The 22,770-nt window shown below is 43.1% G+C and overlaps 1 protein-coding gene across 1 annotated transcript in view; it reads left to right on the top strand.

Annotated features, from left to right (window-relative positions):
- GUCY1A2 (guanylate cyclase 1 soluble subunit alpha 2) overlaps positions 1-22,770 on the top strand; it is a 165,531-nt gene that overhangs the window by 566 nt on the left and 142,195 nt on the right. The window contains exon 2 of the mRNA XM_066621948.1: positions 18,583-18,644. Within this exon, the coding sequence (XP_066478045.1) occupies positions 18,583-18,644 (62 nt within the window). The remainder of the gene's footprint in view (positions 1-18,582; positions 18,645-22,770) is intronic.

The following is a 22,770-nucleotide window of genomic DNA, read 5'->3' as shown; positions in this document are numbered from 1 at the left end:
CTTTCCTGGGAGTAAGTCCCATTAACTGTAATGGGATGTACTTGTGTGTAGGCATGCATAGGATTGGGCTCTGAGGCTCCAACCCTGTCCGTACTTTCTTGGGAGTAAGTCCCATTAACTATAATAGGATGTACTTCTGAGTAGGCATGCATAGGACTTGGGAGTAAGCCCCATTGGCCACAGTGAGATTTACTTCTGAGTAGACATGCTTAGGCTTGGTGGATTGGTGTGTGTTGGAGGGGAGAGCTATCTGAGTAGTGCTATCTGGGTTCTCCACCTCCATCCTTTACTTGCCTGCTTCCTCTGCCTGCCTGCTGTGTCCAGCATACTAGCCAGTCCCGCCCCCCCAAAAGACTCATTATGAGGCTTAAAAATGCTGCCCGCATTATGTTTCCCTGCCTGACACTCTCTGCCTCCCCATTTCTTTGCGCTCCCCACTTCCACATTTTATGCTCACTGACGGCCCCAAATCTTTTGGCCTGATCCAGTTAAAATAATCTGGCCAGCAGCAACACCAGACCTCATCAACATCACTGGGGAGTAGTTCTCTGGTTTGTCCTCCGCATGGAAACAATGGACAGTTGCTACATCTTTGCCTTGCTAATGGATCTTCACTGAGAGTAGGAGTGGGTGTGTCCAAGGAGGCTGCTATTGCGCACTACTTTGATGCTTCCCCTCCAACACACATCAATCCAGGTGGGGCATTCTCCACCTGGACTGTCCCTTGCACATGTCCCATTGAAAGGAACCGCCCAAGACTGTCCCATTCATTTCACAGGGGCTTGTAGTGGAGAACTTCCCAAGGGATCCCTTAGACCTCCCTGAATGGCCCCTGAAAATCTTCCGCCTACCTTTGTACTCAGCAGCTGTTCAGAATATAGGAAAAGCTCTGTCTAGTCTGGACCTCAAGGATCTTATTCTCCTCACACACCTTAAATCTTCCTCTTTCCGGACAGGTTTCTCTTTGCATATCACAATTTGGCTGCACAATTTCATGGCTGCCTTTCCCCCACCATTTCGTGCACTTCCTCTCAATATTCCCTTTTGATGTCTCCCAGTAACTTCTCTTTTCTTCGGAATTCTTCTGTAGAGTCTCCTGCTGTTGCTTGAAAAGCTTCTCTTCACCCTTCACCTTCCAAGATCCCTTAATTTCTTCTTATCGGCCTTTTTCACGGGGTTCTTTCCCTGCTCGATCCATCTCCTGTAATACCTCTTCTGGTCGTATTTTTGGGTTCGGCTGTTCATAATTTTGTGCCCTTCCTTCAGTTTTGTTTGATGGCTTCTGTACTTTCAGAATTCCTCCTGGGCTCAACAGTTTCTTGCTGTGTATTGAGCTGCTCTTGATGCTGCTTGACCTAGCACTGAAGTTCCTCTAGCTTCTGGGCAACCTTTTGGGGCCTAACTACATTTCTGTGCAAATGTATGTAACAGAATAATGATGTCCCGTCCCCCCCTTTTTCTCCCTGGAAATGCTGCTTTTGGAGGGGTAACTTGAAGTGGAGAAACAGTCTGGGGGAGGGGAGGCATTCAGCCCATGCCCTAAATTTGGTTTGGTGTTCCAAATTGCCACACTGTAGTGTGCATAATGCTGTGGAATTCCAAACATGTTTTGCCCTCATAAACATGAATTTGGGGCTCTGTAGAGAGAAAAACAGGTGGTGGGGCAATTTGGACAAGAGAACCAGTGAGAAGGGGCAAGGTTAAGCCCTGCCTCCACTGCTTCTGTACTCCGAGTTGCCCCATTCTGAAGCAGCCTTTTTGGTGAAGGCAGGGAGAAGAAGAGCCATTGGGACCAGTGTGCGTAGCTGGCCTTCAGCTAGTCTCTTGGAGCTCCTGATGCTCTTGTGATACACACTGGGTCCTTGTAGAAATTCTCATCCCTGCTGTGAGACAGTGTTCAGAGAGCTTCTGAATGCTGATTGCTGAGCCGCCTTCTGCTCTGACTTCCTTCTAGCAGTTTTGATCTAGGCCCCTTTAAAGAGAAACCTCAGAAGTTTCCCACCTAGGCTTGATTCCTTTTAGCTATGGCTTTTGGTAACTGCAGGGGCAGGGCAGGTAACACCTTGTACCACATTTCAGAGGAGTGAATCAGACCATTGGTGAACCATTCCCTTAACTTGGCCACAGTAGCTGGAATTTAGAATGCAGCCCATGAACCGCCATTGTTCCAAGGGTCTCAGCAAAAGGGAAAAACCAGAGAAATTATCTCCTGTTTACATGTTTGCAGCTTTTCAGGGAGTGAAGAAAGCACACATTTCCCCAAATGGAGGCATTCAGATAGCAAAAGAATCAGTTGTTTGGAAATATTAAATACTAACAAAATATCAATCATTATGTTGGGTGTGGAGAGTAGGCTTTCTATGGCAAGGACCTTGCGTGCGCACGCACTGTGTGTGTGCACCCCATTAAACTGCCTAGCAAATTGCTTTCAGTGAGGATCCTGATCACCCAGTGTCAAGGGTATGGGATACTTTTTGTCCCCATCCCTTTCCTGTTATTTTATTTATTTTTCACATTTTTATACCACCCTTCCTCCAAAGAGCTCAGGGTGGTGTACACAGCTGCTCCCTCCTTTTGTCCTCACAACAACCCTGTGAGGTAGGTGAGGCTGAGAGAAAGTGACTGGCTCAAGGTTACCCAGGAAGCTTCATGGCTGAGGGGGGATTTGCACCTTGATCTTCCAGGTCTAAGTCTACCTCCCTAACCACTACACCACCCTCTCCATACTGAATTGTGTTTCTTGGTCATGCTGGAGTGTTTTAGGAGACGTAGATGGAATGTTGGGAAGCTCCTATATTTACACCATGGGAGTAAAAACAATTTGATTTGATGAGTGAGGAAAAAAGCACCCCCTTTTCTTGCTGTTCCTCTGCTATAAATGTCTCTAAATATAGAAAAAAAGTCATAGCAAACATATATACCATCTCTCTGTGACTATCTATAGCACCTCACCACCACTTGGATCTAAAATGTTTTCAACTCTGAGATAAAGCATCTCTCTAGCTCTGTAAATGCAAATTCCCCACATCATTTTCTAGCATGACCAACCTAAAATGGGGCTGTCCAGTTAAGTGTGTGTGCCTGTGAGGGTGTCACTGCAGTAGGGTACAGGTTTAGCACCTACTCCATTGGTATGCCTGAGTACACCCCTTTACTCTCTCCTCCCCTATAAATGAATGGTTGCTGGTTCATTCTTACAGGGAAAAATGAAGCTCCGTGTTAGGGGTCAACCTTGCACTGAGAGTGAAACCTAGACTTTGTTGGACGCATTCAGTATTCTTCCTGTTCACATGTCTTGATAGGGATCAAAAATCCACCTGGGATGTTAGAATAACTACAGTGGCATCTGTCATTTCTAAATATTTCAGCCTACCGATGCTCAAACGGTGTTGAAGTCCTATAGTAGAAAACAGATGCTTAGAAAGACCGACCATAAAATTCATTCACCGTCTTTGGAATCCATCCATCGAGCATCTTCGTTCACTACTTCAGGGCAGCTTTACGCCACTGTACGAAGAATGCAGTGTTAAGGGTGGAATCAACCGACACTCTCTTAAAATCTGTGAATGTATTAAAGGATTTGAATTTTCTTTTTGATGTCATCAGTTAATGCAACTTGAGGTACATTTGATGCGTATGCAGGATGTGCCCAAAAGTGCAGCTGTGATTTGTGTCATTGTCCCGTCCCCCCCGCCCCATGCGCAGTGCTTGCATTACATTTCAAGTATTTTGCTCTTTTTCTGCTGAACAGATTGGCTGTGAATATTTCTACTTCAGTGAAGTGCTTTTGCAGAGTCTTAAAAGCATCACTTAAATTTTACTTTGATGTATGCTGGAATAGTTCATTTGGAGTTAATGAAATGCTGAAGGTGGACAAATCTTCATTTTAACCTTGGACAGAAGCCATTATATATGCTTGTAGTGGATCAGAAGCCAGGATGAACAGGTCGTTTAACCATAATTTCTGATGTCATGCAGGATTGCAGTAAATTATATTATCTTTACACTCTCTTTTTCCCCATTCCCATTGCACTGAGTTCAGTGGCATTTACGTTCAAGTTACCTGTTTAGGACTGCAGCCTACAAGTCTAATCTCTGAGAAGTATGTTTGGACAGGAGTGAAAAAATACAGGCGATATAAAACAGATTTCTAGTATCCTGCAAGTTGTAACAGGTGGCATGTTCAACTCTGTTCAGCTTGTTGCTTGATCAGAATCACCATGCAATCTATTGTCTATAGACTGCTTTTCAATTAAAACAAAAAACAAAATCTAAACTAATGTATTGTTTATCAAAGGTGATGGGTCAACTTTGCTTTTTGCATTTTCTTAATTCATTATAGGTTGATAAAGAGAATTACCAGGGGCTACGTAAAAAAAAAAAATTACCAGTGCATTATGGTTAACAATGTTGTCCAGAACATAGTTATGTAGAAGTAAGCCCCATTGAGTTCAGTGGTGTTTATTCTCTGGTAAGTGTGCTTAGGATCACTGCATAAGGCTATAATCCTGTGCACTCTTATTAGGGAGTAAGCCCGTTGAACTTGGTGAGGCTTATTTTTGAGAAACATGCATAGAATTGGACTGCACGTACAGTCCAATTAACCAGTTTTTTCCTTTGTTGTTTTCCCTGTTACTTTTCTGCATAGGTGATTTAACAGATGATGCTTTAATGTTCAAATTAACAGAAGAATCTCAGATGACCTAACTTATATCTTAAAAAAAAAGCCATTTTTTTAAAGTGAGCATAATTTTACTGACTTTCACGGAATGTGGTCCAAATGCTTTGCGAAATCTCAGCGTAGTATTTCAAGATGCCCAGCATTGATAGCCCCTGTAATTTTAGCAATTATATTTTCACACTTTTTGGCATCAAGCCTTCTATAATGAGATGACTTGGAAGATAGGAGCCGTGTTTCAGAGTATGAAAAAAATATTTACACTGTACAGTTAGATCTGAGGAAGCAAACACATGTTAGTGAGAATGCTTCATTAGACCATTCTAGCCTCTTTCCTATCTGCAGCAGGGTTGTTCATTCATTCAGGGTTGTGAATGAATTTTTCAGATCCTGGCTGAAAATGAATAATTTTGCTACTGCCTTGGTTCACAACTTTTTTTTTAATAATTATTCTTGCAAACCTCTGTTGTCAGAAAGATGCTCGCTCTCTGTCTCTCTCTCTCTTTCTCCTTCATCACCACACTTTCATGTTACATTTCTTCCCAGCTTGATAGCCCTGCTGAAAACATGGTACTGCTCCCCATTGAGACAGTAAAAAAGAATAGAGGAATGTATGTTGAGCATTCATTATACTTCACATATGTTACCTTCATAATTGGGGGATAGGGCTATAGGTCAGTGGAAGCGTGTCGACCCAATCCTGTCCAACCTTTCAGTACTGATGCAGCTCCAAGGTAAGGGAACAAACCTTCCTTTACCTTGAGGAGTCCTTCGTGACTGCCCGCACCCAGCAAGATTTAGTATGGTATGGCTGCATCAGTCCTGGAAAGTTGGATGGAATTGGGTCCTGGTGTCTTTTCCATGCAAGAAGTTCCAGTTTCTGTCTCGGGCACCTCTGAGTAGAGGTGTATCCCCTTGAGTAGAGCTGAGTAGGGCTGGAGTATAGTCCTGTCTCACAGCTGGAATGCTACTGACCGTCCATGTTGACCAGGGGTGTCCAAACTTTTTAGCAGTAGGGCCACATAATCTCTCTGAAACTGTGTCGGGGGCCGGGGAAAAATTTACATTTCAGATTAATTTAGATTTCAAATTTGAATAAGTTTTCATAAATATATTAGAGATGGAACATCACACCTCTTCATTCATCGGAGGTTTGAAGGAAGGTTTTGTAATAGCTCAAGACCTATAAACAGCCTTGCACAAAGCAAGGCCAGCCTTTCCTTTGCTGCTGCATCACAGATGTGAAACACCTAGCAGTGGAGGGAGCCTTCATCCCACAGCTCACGCAAGAGGTCAAACAGTTAGTTGAGAGCAGTTGCATAAGGTTAGCGTAAGCTCCAGCAAGTCCCCAGAGGGCCAGAGGCTCATTGGAGACTGGGGGCTCCTCGAGGGCTGGATTGGGAATCCTCGAGGGCCGCAGGTGGCCCCGGGGCCGGAGTTTGGGCACCCCTGATGTATACAATACAAAGCTTGATGGATCAATGGTGTGACTCGGTATAAAACAATTTTATAGGAAACCTATAAACTCGTAGAACAACCTGGTAAGATTGACCACTTTTTCTAAACCTCAAATTCTAGACCCATGGGCCCAGTGCCTTTTGCACTGAACACCCCCTTGAGTTTATTTTTTTCCTATATGGCGGAATTATTAACCAATAAGTTAATGCCATTGAGCCTACAGTCTACAGTCTGTCCGCATGTGTATTCATCACACTACATGTGTGTGTATTCAATACACACTACAGTCGAGCCGCATGTGTATTCATCATGTTGAGGAGCAGTTGTAACTCAGTGATAGAGCACAATCTGCACATGCCTCTGGTTGAATCACTGGCATCTGTTGGTGGTGAGAGGACAGATCCCTAGCTGAAATTCTGGTGAGCCTCTGCCAGTGAGCGTAGACCAGGCGTGTCCAACTTCGAACAGGTCGTGATCTACTTTTTCCGGCCAAAAGTGTCAGTGATCTACCACCATGAAAATTAAGTTTCAAATTAGTTTCAAATTAAATTTTAACCCAATAAAGTTGGAAGATTCCCCCTCCCATTTTTAATGAACCTTCTGTCATTTACTTGGATGTGATCAGCTGTTAAGCAAATTAAGCAAAAACAAAACAAGAGAGACGAAGATCCAGTAAGAACTGCGAGGGGAAATGGAAAGTACATTTTTTCTTAAAGTTTTATTGAGTAATAACTTTCTTTAACTGTCTTAATAACTTTCTTTAACTTTTATTGTGTAATTTGTGTTAAATTTAGGTCGAGTATTGATCCAGGCTGATCTTGCACAATCTTTAACATTTTGCTCTTGCTCATTAGTGAGACGTCTGAGCCTGCATTTCATCCACCAGCTTTTTGAAGTTGGGTGAATATTGCGTGAGGGTCAGTCTCAGGGAATCCTGGAGATGTTCATCTGTCATGTTGGAACATTGTGTACTCTTTGTCATTTTCAGATGGGAAAATGCAGATTCACACAAATAAGTTGAACCGAAACAGGAGTGTACAGCTTCACTGCATCTTCTTAAGTTGGGAAATTTGTCTCTAGGCACTAGCTTCCAAAACGATTCTTGCTCAGCACGGGTCTTGAGAAAAATGTCATTTTTAAGGGTTAATATTTTGTTTTCAAGAGATGGCTTGTTCAATGAGCAATTTTTACTGATAGCAGCTGCAGTTTCTTTAATGTCCACATCTACTTTGAATGGGTATGACAAGTACTCCACAACTGTTCCAATTTTTTGGAAGTCACAGAATCTATTTTCGAATTCTTGGATAACAGAACAGATTTCTGTCACATACTTCTCGTTCTGAAAAACAAAATTGGGATATTGCCCCAGATGGTCCTGCGTATTAGGAAAATGATCAAAGTGTTGTTTGCAAGGTCAGTAATCATTAGCTCAAATTTGCTCTTGTAGGATGAAACTGTACTCATCATCTCGCGAATGCATTTGTTTTTACCTTGTAGTTCAAGGTTTATATCAGTTTGCTTGTAAAGTCAGTGAGAAATGCCAGATCACATAACCACTCCTCATCTTCCAACTCTGCTTGTTCATCTCCCCTCTCCTTTAAAAAACTTCTTATTTCATTCAGCAAATCACGAAATATTTGCAGAAATTTGTGCCTACTTAGCCACCTTACATCTGTGTGCAAAATGATTTCCGTGCCCCTTTATCAAGAGTAAGATTGAAAAGCCATTTTTGAAGTGATCTTCCACGAACTGAATTTACAATTTTGAAAGTGATGTCCATGACAGTCTTTGTACTGAGTCTCTTGCTTGCCAAAACTTGCTGGTGAATGATGCAGTGGTAAGAAAGGAAATCTGGGAAGTCGTCTTGCTGTCTACAGAGGGCTATGAAACTGTTAACCTCACCTGTCATTACTCTTGCTCCATCAGTAGTGATAGAAACAAATCTATGCAATGGAAGATTACACTTTGTCACAAAAGAATGGAAAGAACTGAATATTTCCTGACCGATAGTTCTCCCTTTTAAAGAAATCATTCCAAGTAGTCCTTCTTTAACACTGAAGTCTTCAAAAACCATCTGGATAAAGACTAGTAACTGGGCTATGTCTCTTATGTCTGTAGATTCATCCAGTTGGAGTGAGAAAACAACACAATTTGAAACAACCTCCAACAATTGTTCAGTTGTGTCTCCATACATCTTTTCTATTTGCCGCACGATGGTGTTTCTTGACAATTGTACATCTTCAATAGCAGCTATGATCTCTTTCTTATTTTTAAATCCTTCAAAAAGATTGTCAGCTGCTTCAAGAAAACAATCTTTTACAAATTCCCCTTCAGTGAAAGGTTTGCATTTCTTTGCGATCAGGTTGCTGACGTTGAAGGATGCTATGGTTGCATTGACCGAATGTGACCTTGGCTTCGCCATCAACTGTTGCTGAGTAGCCGATTTCGATTTAAGTTCTTTGAGCTTCAATTTACGAATTTCACTTTTGGTTGGAAAATCAGCATCAAACTTATTGCTATGCAGAGCCTTATAATGACGTTCCAGATTACCCTTTTTGAGCAAGGATACTGGGGCATTATAAATTAGACAACAACACTTGTCTTTCACCATGATTAAGTAGTCCATTTCCCATTCATCATGAAAGTGGTAGATTTTGCTCTTCTTTGGAACACTCATCTTTGTTATACTGGGGTGACTGGATGTAAGAAGGCCAAATCTGCTAAGTTAGTATAAACACTGGCTGAATCTGGTCCAAAACTGTCACAAAGTATTAAAGATCAACAGGAACTGAAGACCTCTGGATGATGTGCAATACAAGGACTGGAGATGCCAAAACCACACATGCAGTTCTAAAAGTAAAAATAAGAATTCATCATACTGGCACCAATAATCAAATACCACCAAACAATCATCAAAAAAACTCGAAACACCTGTCCAGCAAACCAGATAAAATCAAATATCGCCAAACAAGTTCAAATACCACCACACACAATTTAATAAATTCTGCACACAGTGTAGAATCAACACAAAGGCAAGGCGAAATAAAATTGCAGAGGCAAGCAAAAGTCACAGTGGTTTAACCAATTCAAAGGCAAGGCATAGGCAAGTTAGAACAAAATTGGAAAAGCCCACCAAAATCACCAAATTCTTGACACTGTGTTGTGTCTGCCCGAAAACGTTTAATGAAAGCGAACTATAAAGCGACCAACGGCCAGCACACGACACAACTAATATGGTAAGTGTATTCAGTTAAAGCCAGGGCGAATGGATATGGCCTGGTATATAACACACTTCTAAGGGGTGTTGGGGTGGGGGCAGGAATGGGTGATTCTGAGAGGCAGGACACCAGGTATGACGCTGGGCCTGTGGCATCGCGGGGTGTGGGCGGTGGCCCCCTGGGGTACCCACAAACTATTGGCATGAAAACAAGCACCCCCAATACACCCGCAGGCAGGGAAAAAAGACAGGCAAAGGATCAGCAGTGGCGGCAAGCCCTCAGCAGACAACCTGCTGGCACGAGCTCTCTCCTAGAGACGGGGCGAGCTACTGGAGAGATGGAGCCAAGTGGGGCTGGCGATCTACCTCTGACCCCTCTGCTATCTACAGGTAGATAGCGATCTACCTGTTGGACATGCCTGGCATAGACAATGCTAAGCTAGATAGGTCAGTGATCTGATTTGGTTTAAGGCAGCTTCATCTTTGCACTTGATGACTCCCACAATGTGTTGTTTACATATTTAATTAGCCACCATAGAGAAAAAACAAGCTTTTCATATTGTCTGATAAATGATGATTTGAGTGAAATCAGAACAAATCCATGTATTATACAGAGTCAAGCATGGGTTTGCCACTGATTGTCTTCTCAAAGTAACTTTGCCCAGTCCTTGATGAGGACATGTGCACATTGCCACATTTTGCATTTTCCTGAGAAGCATTAACATTGTGGGAGCCAGTCCACTTTCTCAGACAAGACTGATACGCAACGATGGGATTGCAGCCCTGGGCCTCAATCCTGGACAAATTGAGAAAGGCAAGGGCTGTGTTCTAACAATCATGCTGAAGATGGTCATCTGGAGAAACAGGCAAATTTCTTTTCCATTTCAAACCAGCTTACTTGTCCAATTGGTTGCAGTCAGATCTTTCATTTCCAGCTATGGTCAAGGTTCTTTTGTGCTAGCTGTACAACTCTCCAGAATCGCAGCCTTGATAGTTCAGTCTGCTTTCTGGTAAGGTTGGTGGGACTCTGGGATTTCAAACAAATGAAATTCAAAGAATTTCTGGGCTCCTTCAAAGAAGAAAACTCTGCAAATTTTCACACCAAATGAGTTTCTTATAGACAGGTGTAATTTTTCATGGGAGATTTGCACACCCCTATGTCCTAAGTAACTCCTCTGAGATTTTTAATGTGTTTGTTTTGTTTTGTTTTGGGCGGCAATACAGGCAGAGTGGTTTCTCACTGAGGTTGTCATGCTCTTTGGTTCTTTAACTTCCATGCTTTAACACTTTTGGGGCCCAATCCTATCCAATTTTCCAGTGCCAGGCTAGCTGTGCCGATGGGGCATGCACTGCATCTTGTGGTGGGGCAGCAATCACAGAGGCTTCCTTAAGGTATGGGAACATTTGTTCCCTTACCTTGGGGCTGCACCAGTGCTGGAAAACTGGATAGGATTGGGCCCTTAATCACCCTGTTTAATGCCTCAGTGACTCCACTAGAAGCCACTTTAATTCTTCCTGAGGAGTGACAGGAGAATCTTACATGGTTTAGTTAGAGCTTTTCCTCAGAAAGTGTTTGGAGGTCTTCCTCACTGAGAAGTTTGGATGTTCAAACTCAGTGGGACTTCTACCTAAACTTCACTGACAGCAGTCCTAGCTTTTTCATATTTGTTTGTTATTCCCAGTGATCTTTATCTTGAGCTCTTGAGATGTTATTTCAACCATTATACAGGTAGCTTCCATTTCTGAGGAGTTGCTTAATGTAACTCAAATGACATGAACTTGCATTGTCCATCTTTGGAAAAGACACTGATTCAGAGCTGATCTACACCTTCTAATAAACTATGGGCTAGAGATACGCTGGCCCTGTGCCGTTTCAAAGTGCAGGTGAATGTTTCTCCATGTAAGGAAGGGAACTTTCCATGTCGTTAGAAAGACTGAGGTGTAGATTTGAAGTAATTGACACCGGAAAACAAGAATATAGCAAAATTACTTAAAGGACAAAACATCTGTCTGTGTGGCTTAACTGCATATAGAAACTGACTTGTGTTTATAGTGTTGCCAGATTTTCTTTGTTTAATTCTAATTGTTCAGAATCTTGTAACTGGTCACACTGACCCAGGTTTCAAAGTAAAAGTCAGGGAGGAAAGAGCATTAATTTCTGTCGATAAATATAAACACATCTGAAGGGCCTTGCCAGATCAGACTAATGATCCACTTACTCAGCATCTTCTTTCCCACAGTGGCCTGTTTCTGCCCACAAGTGCCTGGTAAAGGCATGCTTCTCTCTTGTCATTGTGCCCCTGCAATTGGTATTCAAAGGAGCAGGGCTGCAAACCCAAACATAGGGCATATGTTATCATGACTAGTAGCCACTGATAGATATGTTGTTCATGGGTTTGTCCAATCCTCTTTTAACCCAAGCTACTTGCCATCACCACATCTTGTGGCAGTGAGTTCCATAGATTGATAATGCACAGCTTGAAGAAGCAGTTCCTTTTGTCTGTCCTAAATATCTTTACCAATCCATTACATCACCAGATGTCCTCTGGCTCTAGTGCTATGATAGATGGAGAAAAATGTCTCATCTACTTTGTGCATGCCATGCAGAATTGTATAATGGCCCAGTCCTAGATGCTTCTTACACCACTGAAATGCGTGTTCCAGTGGTGGAATGCACTTGCACGCTGGAGAGTGTGGCCTGGCTCCTGCCGGAAGCAGCAAGGGTCTACTCAGTGACAGACCAGGAATGCCTGCTTCTGGAGGCAAGGCTGTGCAGGGGATGGGAGAAAGGTGAGTTGGGGATGGCACAGAATTGTGAAAGGGTGGATCAGGCCCAGGAAGGGGGCAGGTTTGGCTGCAGCAGTGTCCGCTGAATCCTCACTCTGGGTTTGATCCATCTTCATGGGTCCATGTGGACTTGTGACATATTGCTGGCTTAGGTCCAAGCAGACCTGGCAGGCTGCCAAGGGAAAAATGTTCCCTTACCCCAAGGAGGCCTCCAGAGACCAAAACTGCTCTGGATACAGCACGTCACCATGTGGGGAGTTGTTGGGCTGTATTATTAGTCCTCCGTGATTGGGCTGGAAATCTATTGTGTCCCTCTTCAGTAGCCTTTTTTCTAAACTAAAGAGCCCCAAGAATTGCAATATTTCCTGCTCAGGGTCATTGCCATTTTCTGCACCTTTTCCGCACCCCTTTTTCCAGCTCTGCAACATCCTTTTTGAGATGTGGTGACCAGACCTATATACGGTATTCCATGTTTCAGCACACCATGTGAGGGCTGTTTTCTTTTTGAGTTTTTTTCCCTGACGATTCCCTAGAATGTGGCACTCTCTTTTTTAGCCTCCTCCATCACAACAAAGATTGTTCTTGTGGAGTGACTAAATTATCTTTGTTTTCTCAGCACCTGAAGAGAATTTCTGCTCCATCAGGTCCTTAGGATTTAAACACCTGCTTCTCCAAAGGGAAGGAAGTGGCTTCCTATGCATGATCTCATTTAGACAGAGCTTCTGTGGGCTTTTTTTTTTTTTTGCAAGTGCGTACTGTATTTGATTCTTTTCAATATTTTTTTTTACCGAGATAGTAAATTTAACTCCTGCTGAGAGCCAAAGTAACTGCCTGATGTAGATTTTAGAAAGGAAAAAAGAAACATTTAAGAGACATGACCCTGTTTTTCAGGTATATGACAAGCTGCACATCTAAATACAAACAGACAGGTAAATTGCTAGCGTTTACAATTTGAAAAAGGCTCCTTTGAATTGTGCATTCAAACGGACTTGGAACAGCTTATGGATCTTGTGGTTGCGGTGAGGATAATTAAGCTATGTTTTATCAATATTTTTATTACATTGGTTTGGCGTACTTGCTTTCCTTTCCACCCTTATTGGCAGAACAGGGAAAAAGATGACTAATGCCCCAATCCTATCCCCCACCAATCTACATAATGCAACAGTGCCAATAGAGTACATGCTGCATCCTGTGGTGGGGAGAGACCAGAGTTAAGTTTTTAAAAAAGTTAAATATGTTTTATTTACCTCCCCGCAAGCTTTGTGGTCATCAATAGGTCTCCTTTCACCTACCCCAGCTGTGTATTTAGCTGTTTAACTGGTGTAAGTCCAGGGAGCCTCAGGAGTGTCAGACTGGGAAAGGATTCTGGCATGTGTGACTGCAGCTGAGATCTACCCTTAAACTGCCCTCTCCATTCCCTCCCCTGATCTTCCCCCTCTTGCCCATGACCTGCTTCTGCCACCACCTTATCTGCTCTGGCATGGCCTGGGTGAACTGTTGGTGCATGCATGGGGCCTCTGGCAAGCTGACAAGATAACAAGCTGCAGCTGCTGTAATTCCCTCCTCTACACAATTGTTTAAAGGGCCAGGAGCCCTAAAGTTGAAAAGTTGGCCACCCTTGGTGTAAATCCTTTCAGTTGTGCTTTTTTAGAATAAGTTGCAAAGTGTCTGGGCTACAGGAAGAGAGAGGAGCTCAAAATCGCAAACTCAATATAGGGGGGCCTCCTGTATCTGCAGATCCTGTATCCATGGATTATCCAGGTCCCCTGTGCACAGCCTCTCCAGAGTTGAGGGGAGCTCTGAGCCTTCCTTGGCCAGGCACCCATGATGGAATGCAGAAAGCAGAAAATCCTCTACCTGCTGAGTTCTTCTTATACCCAAGATGCTGTCAGCCAACCAGAAAGCTGAATGTGGAGACTATTCTTGAAGGCTAATGTAATCTCTAGGCTACTCATGGTCATTTGCTTCAACCCCTCCCAGCTGGAGAATCTCAGCAGTAGACAATCTTTAATTCATGCATCCTTGGGCAGATAGCTGCAGTGAGTGGTGCTGGTGTTTGAATTTTATTGGCCAAATGAGTAGCCAGACAAACAAGGAAACTTTCTCACCTTTCCATTAGCAAGATTCTCACCAGCGGTAAAAAGATGTCTGCAAGCTCCAAGATGGAATCGAACACAAGCCTCAATTTCTACCTGAACTTCACACTGGGGACTGCAAAAATTCCCAGGACTGGAATGAATTGGTTGGTTGGTTGGTTGACTGGGTCTGCAGGAAAAAAAAAATTTTTTTTAACTTGGTTTAGGGCTGGTGTCTAAAACTGAATGCATATGTGTTTTCATTTTTAAAAACTTTCAAAATTCTATTTCACTGGTACTCAAACTTCTTGGGAGTAAATATCTTGTGATAGGTCTTTGTGGGGGAGGGGGGAAGTAGCGATGCGATCCCCAGGATTGTGCTGGTGCAAGGGAAGGGAGGGCTCTTTTTAAACTGAAATTACCTGCTTCCGGGGTCCAGGATTCTGCAGGGCTCCCCGTGGCTTGTAAAAAATAAAAGTAGTAATTGCGACACACTTCCGGTTTCAGGATTGCAACCAGAAGTGGGTTGCGATCACTACTTTCACTTTCTACAAGCAATGAGGAGCCCTGCAGAGGGCTCCGTGGGGCTCCCTGCACCCCCTGGGCTCTGGCAGCAGTAAGTTGCCAGCACAGTCCTGGGGATCACGTTGTTGCTTTCCCCCATCCCTCCCCCTTAAAGGCAAAGGGCTGGGGTTCTCAGACTGGAGGGTCATGACCCACCAGTTTGAGAACCAATATTTAATTTTTTTAACTGAAGTTTTTTTTCCACATTTGTAAAATAAGCAGTCACCTAAAGCTTTTTCACAAGGCAGGTTATAAAAGTTGCCCAAGTCCAAAACTAGTTAAAAATTACAATTCCCAGTTGTAATACCCAAATGTAGTCAGTCATTTGGTCAATAAAGCAATCAAATCAAATACCTGTACATGCTTTCACACTTTAAAATGGAGATTGAACTAAGTTTCCAGGCTCCCCTACATGTTGTCTTCTCTGAATCCACAAAAGATGAATTTATGCCCCATTTGGATTGGGATCTTACCTATGACTTCCTATGTTGTGGGGAGACTTCCTGTCCGTGAGTCCCAAAGTGGAATCCGACCAACTTGTAATAGGTGGCAGATGTTTACTTTCACACTTGGCAGTTAGCTTTAATTTAGCAGCTGTCAAAAACAACAAAGTTAATTCCCTTCTAATTTCTGATATAGTCCCAGCATCCAAAAACCCTAACAAGACTGCTGTGGATTCCAGTGGGATGATATAGCTCATGACTGAATTAATGATTTGGAGTGTCCGAGCTGAGCATCTTTTGAGCTTTGACTGGGGCCACCAGGGGTTTGAAAACCTTGCCAACTTTGGGAAAGCTGCTTTTCTGAAATCAGCTTCAGCTGGAGGCCTGAGCTTCTAGAAGTGGATTGGATTTGGTTAGCAACCTTCAGTCTCAAAAGACTATGGTATAAGCCTACAGCACCAGGTATTCCCAGGCAGTCTCCCATCCAAGTACTAACCAGGCCTGACCCTGCTTAGCTTCCGAGATCAGACGAGATCAGTATTTGAAAGGGAATGTTGAAGTCAAGAAGTTCATGCATTTAAGTACTCAGCCTCCTTTCTAGCCTCTTCTCTACTTTTTTTGCTCTGGATTCTGATGTGTCCACCCACACAATAGCTGAAAATAAGGGCTATAGCTGGAAGGAATGCCAGCTTTCACTTATATGTCCGGCTGGGTCTGTTTCACCTCTCTTTATCTTGGCTCCTGCCTGACTTGTCTCTTTCTCCCTCCCTTGGGACCATTGCCTCTGCCTTCCCAAGTTTGGGGATGCTACATGGTTGTGCTCCCTGACAATAACTGTGCTGTCTTCTGCTGCCCTCTGAATGTCCATTAAAAAAAATACATGTATTCATTATAAAGACACAAAAAATATAGAAAGAAAACATTGACATTTAATCTATCCAGTACATAATTCCAGTTTCAGGAAGTTACAGAGTGTTGCCATATGAGCAAAATTCTATAGTTCAATTTCTTTGACATCCCTTCTTGCTATTTTCAAGCATCTAGCACTCAGTAATGTACGGGGGGTGGTGTCAATGGAAGTTTCAGGATCAAGCTCAGACAACCTTTGCAACAACTAAGGGTGCAATCCTAACCCACTTTCCAGCAGCAACATAAGGGCAATGCAGCTCTGAGGTAAGGGAACAAACGTTTGCTTGCTTTGAAGAGGCCTCTGTGAGTGCCACCCAACTGTAGGATGCAGCACATGACCTATTGGCACAGCTGTGCCAGTGCTGGACAGTTGGTTAGGATTTGGGTTTAAGAGATTGAACATTAATAACTGGATTCCTCCTTCAGTTACTGACAATCCAACTGATATTCGACAGTATAATTAAAGTGTCAAGAGTTAGGCTCTCAGCAATAGCTTGATAAATAATCTGGTCCCCTCGTGCTGAATATCCATATGCCGTACGGCCCAATTAGCATATTTGGTACAAGTCTGCATTGCATCAAATGTGTGATCCTATGCACGCTTTCCTAGGACTAAACCCCATTGAAGACAATGGAATTTCTGAGTAGACATGTATAGGATTGTGCTGTTACATTCCCAGTGAGCACCAGAAATATCCTGTGAATCTTTTATGGAGTTTTATACCATCTACAGATAAGTTTATAGTATGCATCTTTTAGAAAGCCAGAAAATGTAGATTGTCTGCTTATCCGGTGAATATTGGTTGGGTTGTCTTCAGTTATTACCTGTCCTAAGTTTTTAACCCTCAACATCTTCTTTGAAATACCAAACATTTTTGATTATATATACTAGAATAGAATCCTTTAAATGTATCCTTTTGCATTGTTAAATTCTTAGTCCATTCTTGACTCTCAGCTTCTAGACTGTTACAGTGCAATCACTGCCCCTTTCCTTAATATGTCGCGCATGCACATGGGATCACACTACATGGTGCATTCAGAGTATGGTCTAGATTCCGACTGCAGCATTTGGTCACCCAACTATAACTCTGTGACCCCACCAATGGTTCCAATCTGAATTGAGTTTACCTGGCTGGTGCTCTAAAATAATGCTCTTCAACCCTTTTTGTGCCACAACCCCAACAGATAAATAATGAGACTGGGGACCCAACACCAATCTCGCCCCCTCTCAGTACCTGGTCTGCCCACAACCACTCCCTGCCTCCATTGCTGTCCAACCCTGTCCTGCCCTTCCTGTTTCCCCTTAACTCTTGTGCCTTCACAACAACCCTGTGATGTTGCAGCCTGACCAGAGCCAGCACTAGGAGCTATGGGGCAAGTCAGCAAGAAGAGGCTGTGCAGCGTTATATCAAGAATTCAGTTTTGATAAAGCAGTACCATTATTGGATTGGATCCAAGTCCTGCCTTGCACAGGCTTTGAAAGGTTGCACCAATCCCCCAAATGAAGCATTGTGACCCCATCACGACCTGCAGGTTGAAGAACACTGATCTAAATTATATGGAGAGACCCTTCTTCTGTTCAGGCAAATGTGCAAATAAATGCTAAACATGCTGATGCTTGGGGGTTTGACTCTTGGACATGTTGACACGGAGGGGCATGGCTAATCAGCACAGCCCAAGTTTTTAGTACCCAAAGGCCATACTAAATGTTGCAAACGCATGCATGTAATGTGTTTTTGACCAGTTGCGGACCTGGCCCTGTACCACCTGGGGGGACAGAATTACAAAGTGCTGCCCGCTGGAGAGGAGACTTATCTCCTTTACGGAGCCTTGCGTGATGTCCACTGGTCCTCAGAAAGCCTTCTGAAGCCTCTGGAGGGCCATTTAAATAGTATTTCTGGTTTTCTGAAAACAGAAGTACTGTTTAACAACCCACAGGCGTGACACCCTGGGGATTTTGCCTCCCTGACCCCATCACCTGGACCACCACTGTTTTTGACTAAAAAAGAAAATTGGAAAGCTTTGAGGTTGCAATCAGGAGCAGCATAGTGGCAGGAGAGAAGACAGGGTGTAACAACATCTTATTTAGTCCCAAGTGGCTGACTCCTAATTCTGCATATGTTGTTTTCTTTCTGCTGCTTTCTGTATTTAGTGCTAAAGAAACCACTGCTGATTTAATAGAAGACTAAAGTATCAGGGAAGAGCCTTGAAATATTGATGTGTTTGTGGAACAAAAACAGCTTGCTGCTTCTGGGCTGCTTTCTTCCCGTTACTCTGGGGGAAGCACAGCAGATGTGCCAGGAAAGAAAAAAGTATGTAATTGGAAAAGCATACATTAGATTAAGTGATAAAATCGGTAGTCACCTCCATTCAGACACCGTGCTGAGTGCCAGGCTGACTGATGAACCGCTGATAACGGTTTTTCTTATTATTTCTGTGTTTCTTCTGTAGCCTCAGACTATAAGACAATCTCTCCAGAGGACCCTGCAGCACTATGAGCATCAAGTTATTGGGTAAGTGGAACTGATTCCTCCAAATTTGGAAGTAGTGGGTGGATGGATAGATGAGTGAGTGGGCGACAAAAAGTAATTGACAATTGCTAAGATAACCCTCTATGGCAGTGGTTCTCAAATGTTTTAGCATGACAGCCCACTCTTTAGAATGACAGTCTGTTGGGATCCACTGGGAGTGATGTCATTAACCTGGAAGTGATGTCATGACCAGAAGTGACATCATCAAGCAGGAAAACTTGTAACACCTCCCCATACAAAAAAAATCAAACCAATTAAGTAAATTGAAAGTTTAAGTAAGTAAGGCTGTAATCCTAACCATACTCTCCTGAGAGTTAGCCCCATTGAACAAAATAGGACTCACTTCTGAGTAGACCTGGTTAGGATTGTGCCCTAAGTAACTATAAGTTTAAAAATTTATTTTAAAAAAGGAAGACTGCGCCTGCTTTTTTTAAAAAAGCAGTTGCTGTTTTAAAAAAAAATTCCCCAAACATCCCAAAGGCTGCAATCCTATCCAGACTTACCACGGAGAAAGCCTCACTGATTCTCATTATTTAAAAAAACCTATGATTGGTTAAAAGTTGTTAACCATCTGTTAAAAGATCTGTATCATTTCCCTGAATGCAGTTGCATGCCTTTACAGCATCAAGTCTAATATATTATAAATAAAATGCAGATTGAAATGAATGGGGACCCACCTGAAATTGGTTCACGACGCACCTTGTGGGTCCTACCCACAGTTTGAGAAATGCTGCTCTATGGTGTCTGAGCACAATCAACTGGGAAGTTCCCTTGTCCAAGCTCCATGGGAATAATGGGAGGCGCACAAAAGTTTGACAGTGATTTGGGGGGCCTCCATCCAATTGAATAGTCTTAAATTAAATAGAGGGGTGGTGATGAAGGCAGATGGAGACCAGATTGGTTCCAGGAAGGGGGCTGGTTTGGTGGTGGTGGCACACACCGAATTCTGACCCCCTTCCCGGGCCTGATCCGCCTGCACAGATCAGTGTGAGTTTTCTCCATTGATATTGCTGGTGCAGGTATGAGTTGACCCGTTGTGACTGCTGGGGTCTACCCAATGGCAATGGGACTAATGTCCCCTTACTCTAAAGAGACCTCCAGCAGCCAAAAATCCCCTGCGGGGTGCAGCAGAAGCCACACTGTCGTGACTGATTGCCACACAGGGATTTAGGAAGGATTGGGCTGCTAGTGTAATATTTCGGTTTCCTAGATTTTGAATGTTGATCTGTTGAGCACAGTCCTGTGACCTTCATGTAGAATGAATCATGTAATGGCTTATTTATTAATGGGTCAGTTATTTTTGCACTGCAGAAACATTTCAGACCTCAGGCAGGCTGCCTTCCTATTGTGCTAAATGTGTAAGTACTTAACCTAGTTCTTGCTGAAAAAGAGATTTTGTGTTTTTTTCCTTGCTCCAATGAATGCAGTGAATACATGAACAGTGTTTGCAGAATTGCAGTGTGAAAAAACCAAAGTCCTAGTTGAAGTAGGTGGCTAAACAAGTGGAGGAGGGGATGATAAAAGCACAGCAGTGATGCAGCAAGCTCTGTTCATCATCTTTTTGTAAAAAATGTATTTCTGAACCAACCTTGCTGCCTGTTGGAGCTCGAGCAGCAGGTTACCTTCCAGTTGAAGCAGAATCTATTCTTTTGTCTGTCTAGCTCAATATTGTTGTCTTGGCTGGTAGCATCTGTTTAGCACAGCCATTTTCAACCACTGTGCCATGGCACACTGGTGTGCTGCGAGTGGTCCACAGGTGTGCCACAGGAATTTGGGGGAAGTTCATTTATTAATAGGGCCAATGGGAGATGTGAACCCCCACTGGCAGCATGGTGTGTCTTATCAATTTTCAAAAACCTTATGGTGTGCCTTGACCATTTTAGTGCCTTGTCAGTGTGCCATGAGATGAAAAAGGTTGAAAATAACTGGTCTAGCATCTCCAATGAAGGTCTCTGCCTCCACTGGCTTTTCGATCTTTTCTTGGCTGAAGATTAACTTGGGACCTTCTGCATGCAAAGCATGTGCTCTACTGCTTGCCTGCTCCCTCCAATAAGATCAGCTAGATATTCAAAGTTGATCTTTCACACTGGCTGCAAATCATAAGAAAAGCCCCACTGGATCAGGCCATAGGCCCATCTATTTCAGCTTCCTGTATCTCACAGCGGCCCACCAAATGCCCCAGGGAGCACACCAGATAACAAGAGACCTGCATCCTGGTGCCCTCCCTTGAGGGCACACTTTCCTATACATGCTTTCGTATACACAGTTTCCTGAGGGTAAGCCCAATTGAATACCATGGGGCCTACTTCTGAGTAAACATGTATAGGATTGCACTGACTAATATTTAAAAACAATAAGTTAAAAATGAATAAGTGGCACTGTCAAAGTGCAACATAAGACCCAGAGACTGCAACCATATTCTTCTTCTTCTTCTTCTTCTTCTTCTTCATCATCATCATCATCATCATCATCATCATCATCATCATCATCATCATCATCATCATCATCATCATCATCATTGTTCTCATGCACAGCCTGGCAAATGTTGGTGGCTGAATTTGACCTGTTGAATATTGGGTCCTTCCCCAGGACCGAGGATGTTCACAGATATTTTCATAATATGTGTGCTACATGCTGTTGTTGTTGTTGTTGTTGTTGTTGTTGTTATTATACTTCATCACTGCCTATGCTGGGCTGGTTATATTCTCAAATTCAGGATCTAGCCAAGATCCTGGGAATTACAGAGATATCATCATAAGATTCCTGCTGTTACAAGCAATCTTGTTTTCTGGAACTGAGCTATTGTGATTTGCTATTGTCAATATGCCACTTTTCAACAAAAAAGTTCACAAAGCAGTTGTTGGGGAAGCTGAAGGCTCTCTGAAGGGAGTAGTACCTAGGGGCTAGTGCTTAGTACACCCCTTTCTGTTCTCTGTTTCACTGATTTCCTGGATCAGCATCTGAATGAGGGGAAACTGATAGAGCAGGGGTAGGCAACCTATGACCTGCAGACCTGCCACCTGAAATCATCCAGCCCACCCTGCAGTGGTTTTAAAAAAGAATTCAAGTTTGTAATTCTATTTCTGTAAGGCTTACAGTGTAAGCAGAGCAAGGGCAGAAGCTTCCTTTGAGTATAATTGCATCCCTCCACATCCATCTTTTTTTTTTTTTCTTAGTCTATGGCCTAATCAGGAAGTTTGTGCATGTGTATGGAACACACATGCATTCTTATTATTGACAAACCCAATATCTGGCCCTTCTGCTGTAGAAGTTCGTTGTGTCCTGTGGTAGGGCTATCTCCTGCAACTATCCCAGGCTAAGGTTTCTCAGGTGGGAGTTGGGGATCTCAGTAAAACCTCCACTCTCAGGAGAGCACAGAACCTAGTAGTCTGTAATCAAATCACAATGGCATACATGAGTGATCAGATGTGACAACGCATTGTATTTCTTGGAAACATGGACTAAGTAGGCAAGGAATAAAAATATAAGCAGTTTATTAGAACCCTGCAACAAAAAGGAATTAACCAAAATGAGGAAAGGTGGAGACACTTAAAGCAAGCGGGCCGATGAAAATGCCTGAAGTTGGCTGGATGGACATAACGACATAGTTTGATCAAACTTGAAAAAATAACTAGTTACCCCCAGCAGGGGGAGCTCTATAGCGACTTAAGAGCAAAGCATGTAAACCCCCATGCATCTAAACTGCTAAAGTCTACAGACTTGCTTGGATGAAAAAAAGCAAGTAAAAATAAATTAATTTGCTACATGTATCTAGCTAGAAAATAGTCCCTACTGCTAGCTACTTACATTGTCCTAGGAATGCTGGTCTTTTAGATTTCCAAGGAAGTAGGTGGGTGTGTCTCCAAGTGGCAGACCCAGCAAAACATCCCCAAGCTTTCTTGTGCTTGATCTTAAAATATCTAATAGGTTTTATATTGTCATTGAATATTCTGGCCACATGCCACCCTTGCCTGGACAGGTGGGCTTGGCTGCCCAATTGGTGGATACCAGCCAGTATCAGTAGGATGATAGGCTAGGTCTGCACACTGAGAAAAGCCTGTTCACCCAGGCCCTCTTACTGCTGTTTAGAGGCTCGCGTTAAGCCTCC

The sequence above is a fragment of the Tiliqua scincoides genome, chromosome 3 (assembly GCF_035046505.1).
Source record: "Tiliqua scincoides isolate rTilSci1 chromosome 3, rTilSci1.hap2, whole genome shotgun sequence".
NCBI classification, from domain to species: Eukaryota; Metazoa; Chordata; class Lepidosauria; order Squamata; family Scincidae; genus Tiliqua; species Tiliqua scincoides.
The sequence above is the reverse complement of the archived record's forward strand: the minus strand, read 5'-3'. Positions and strand labels throughout refer to the sequence as shown.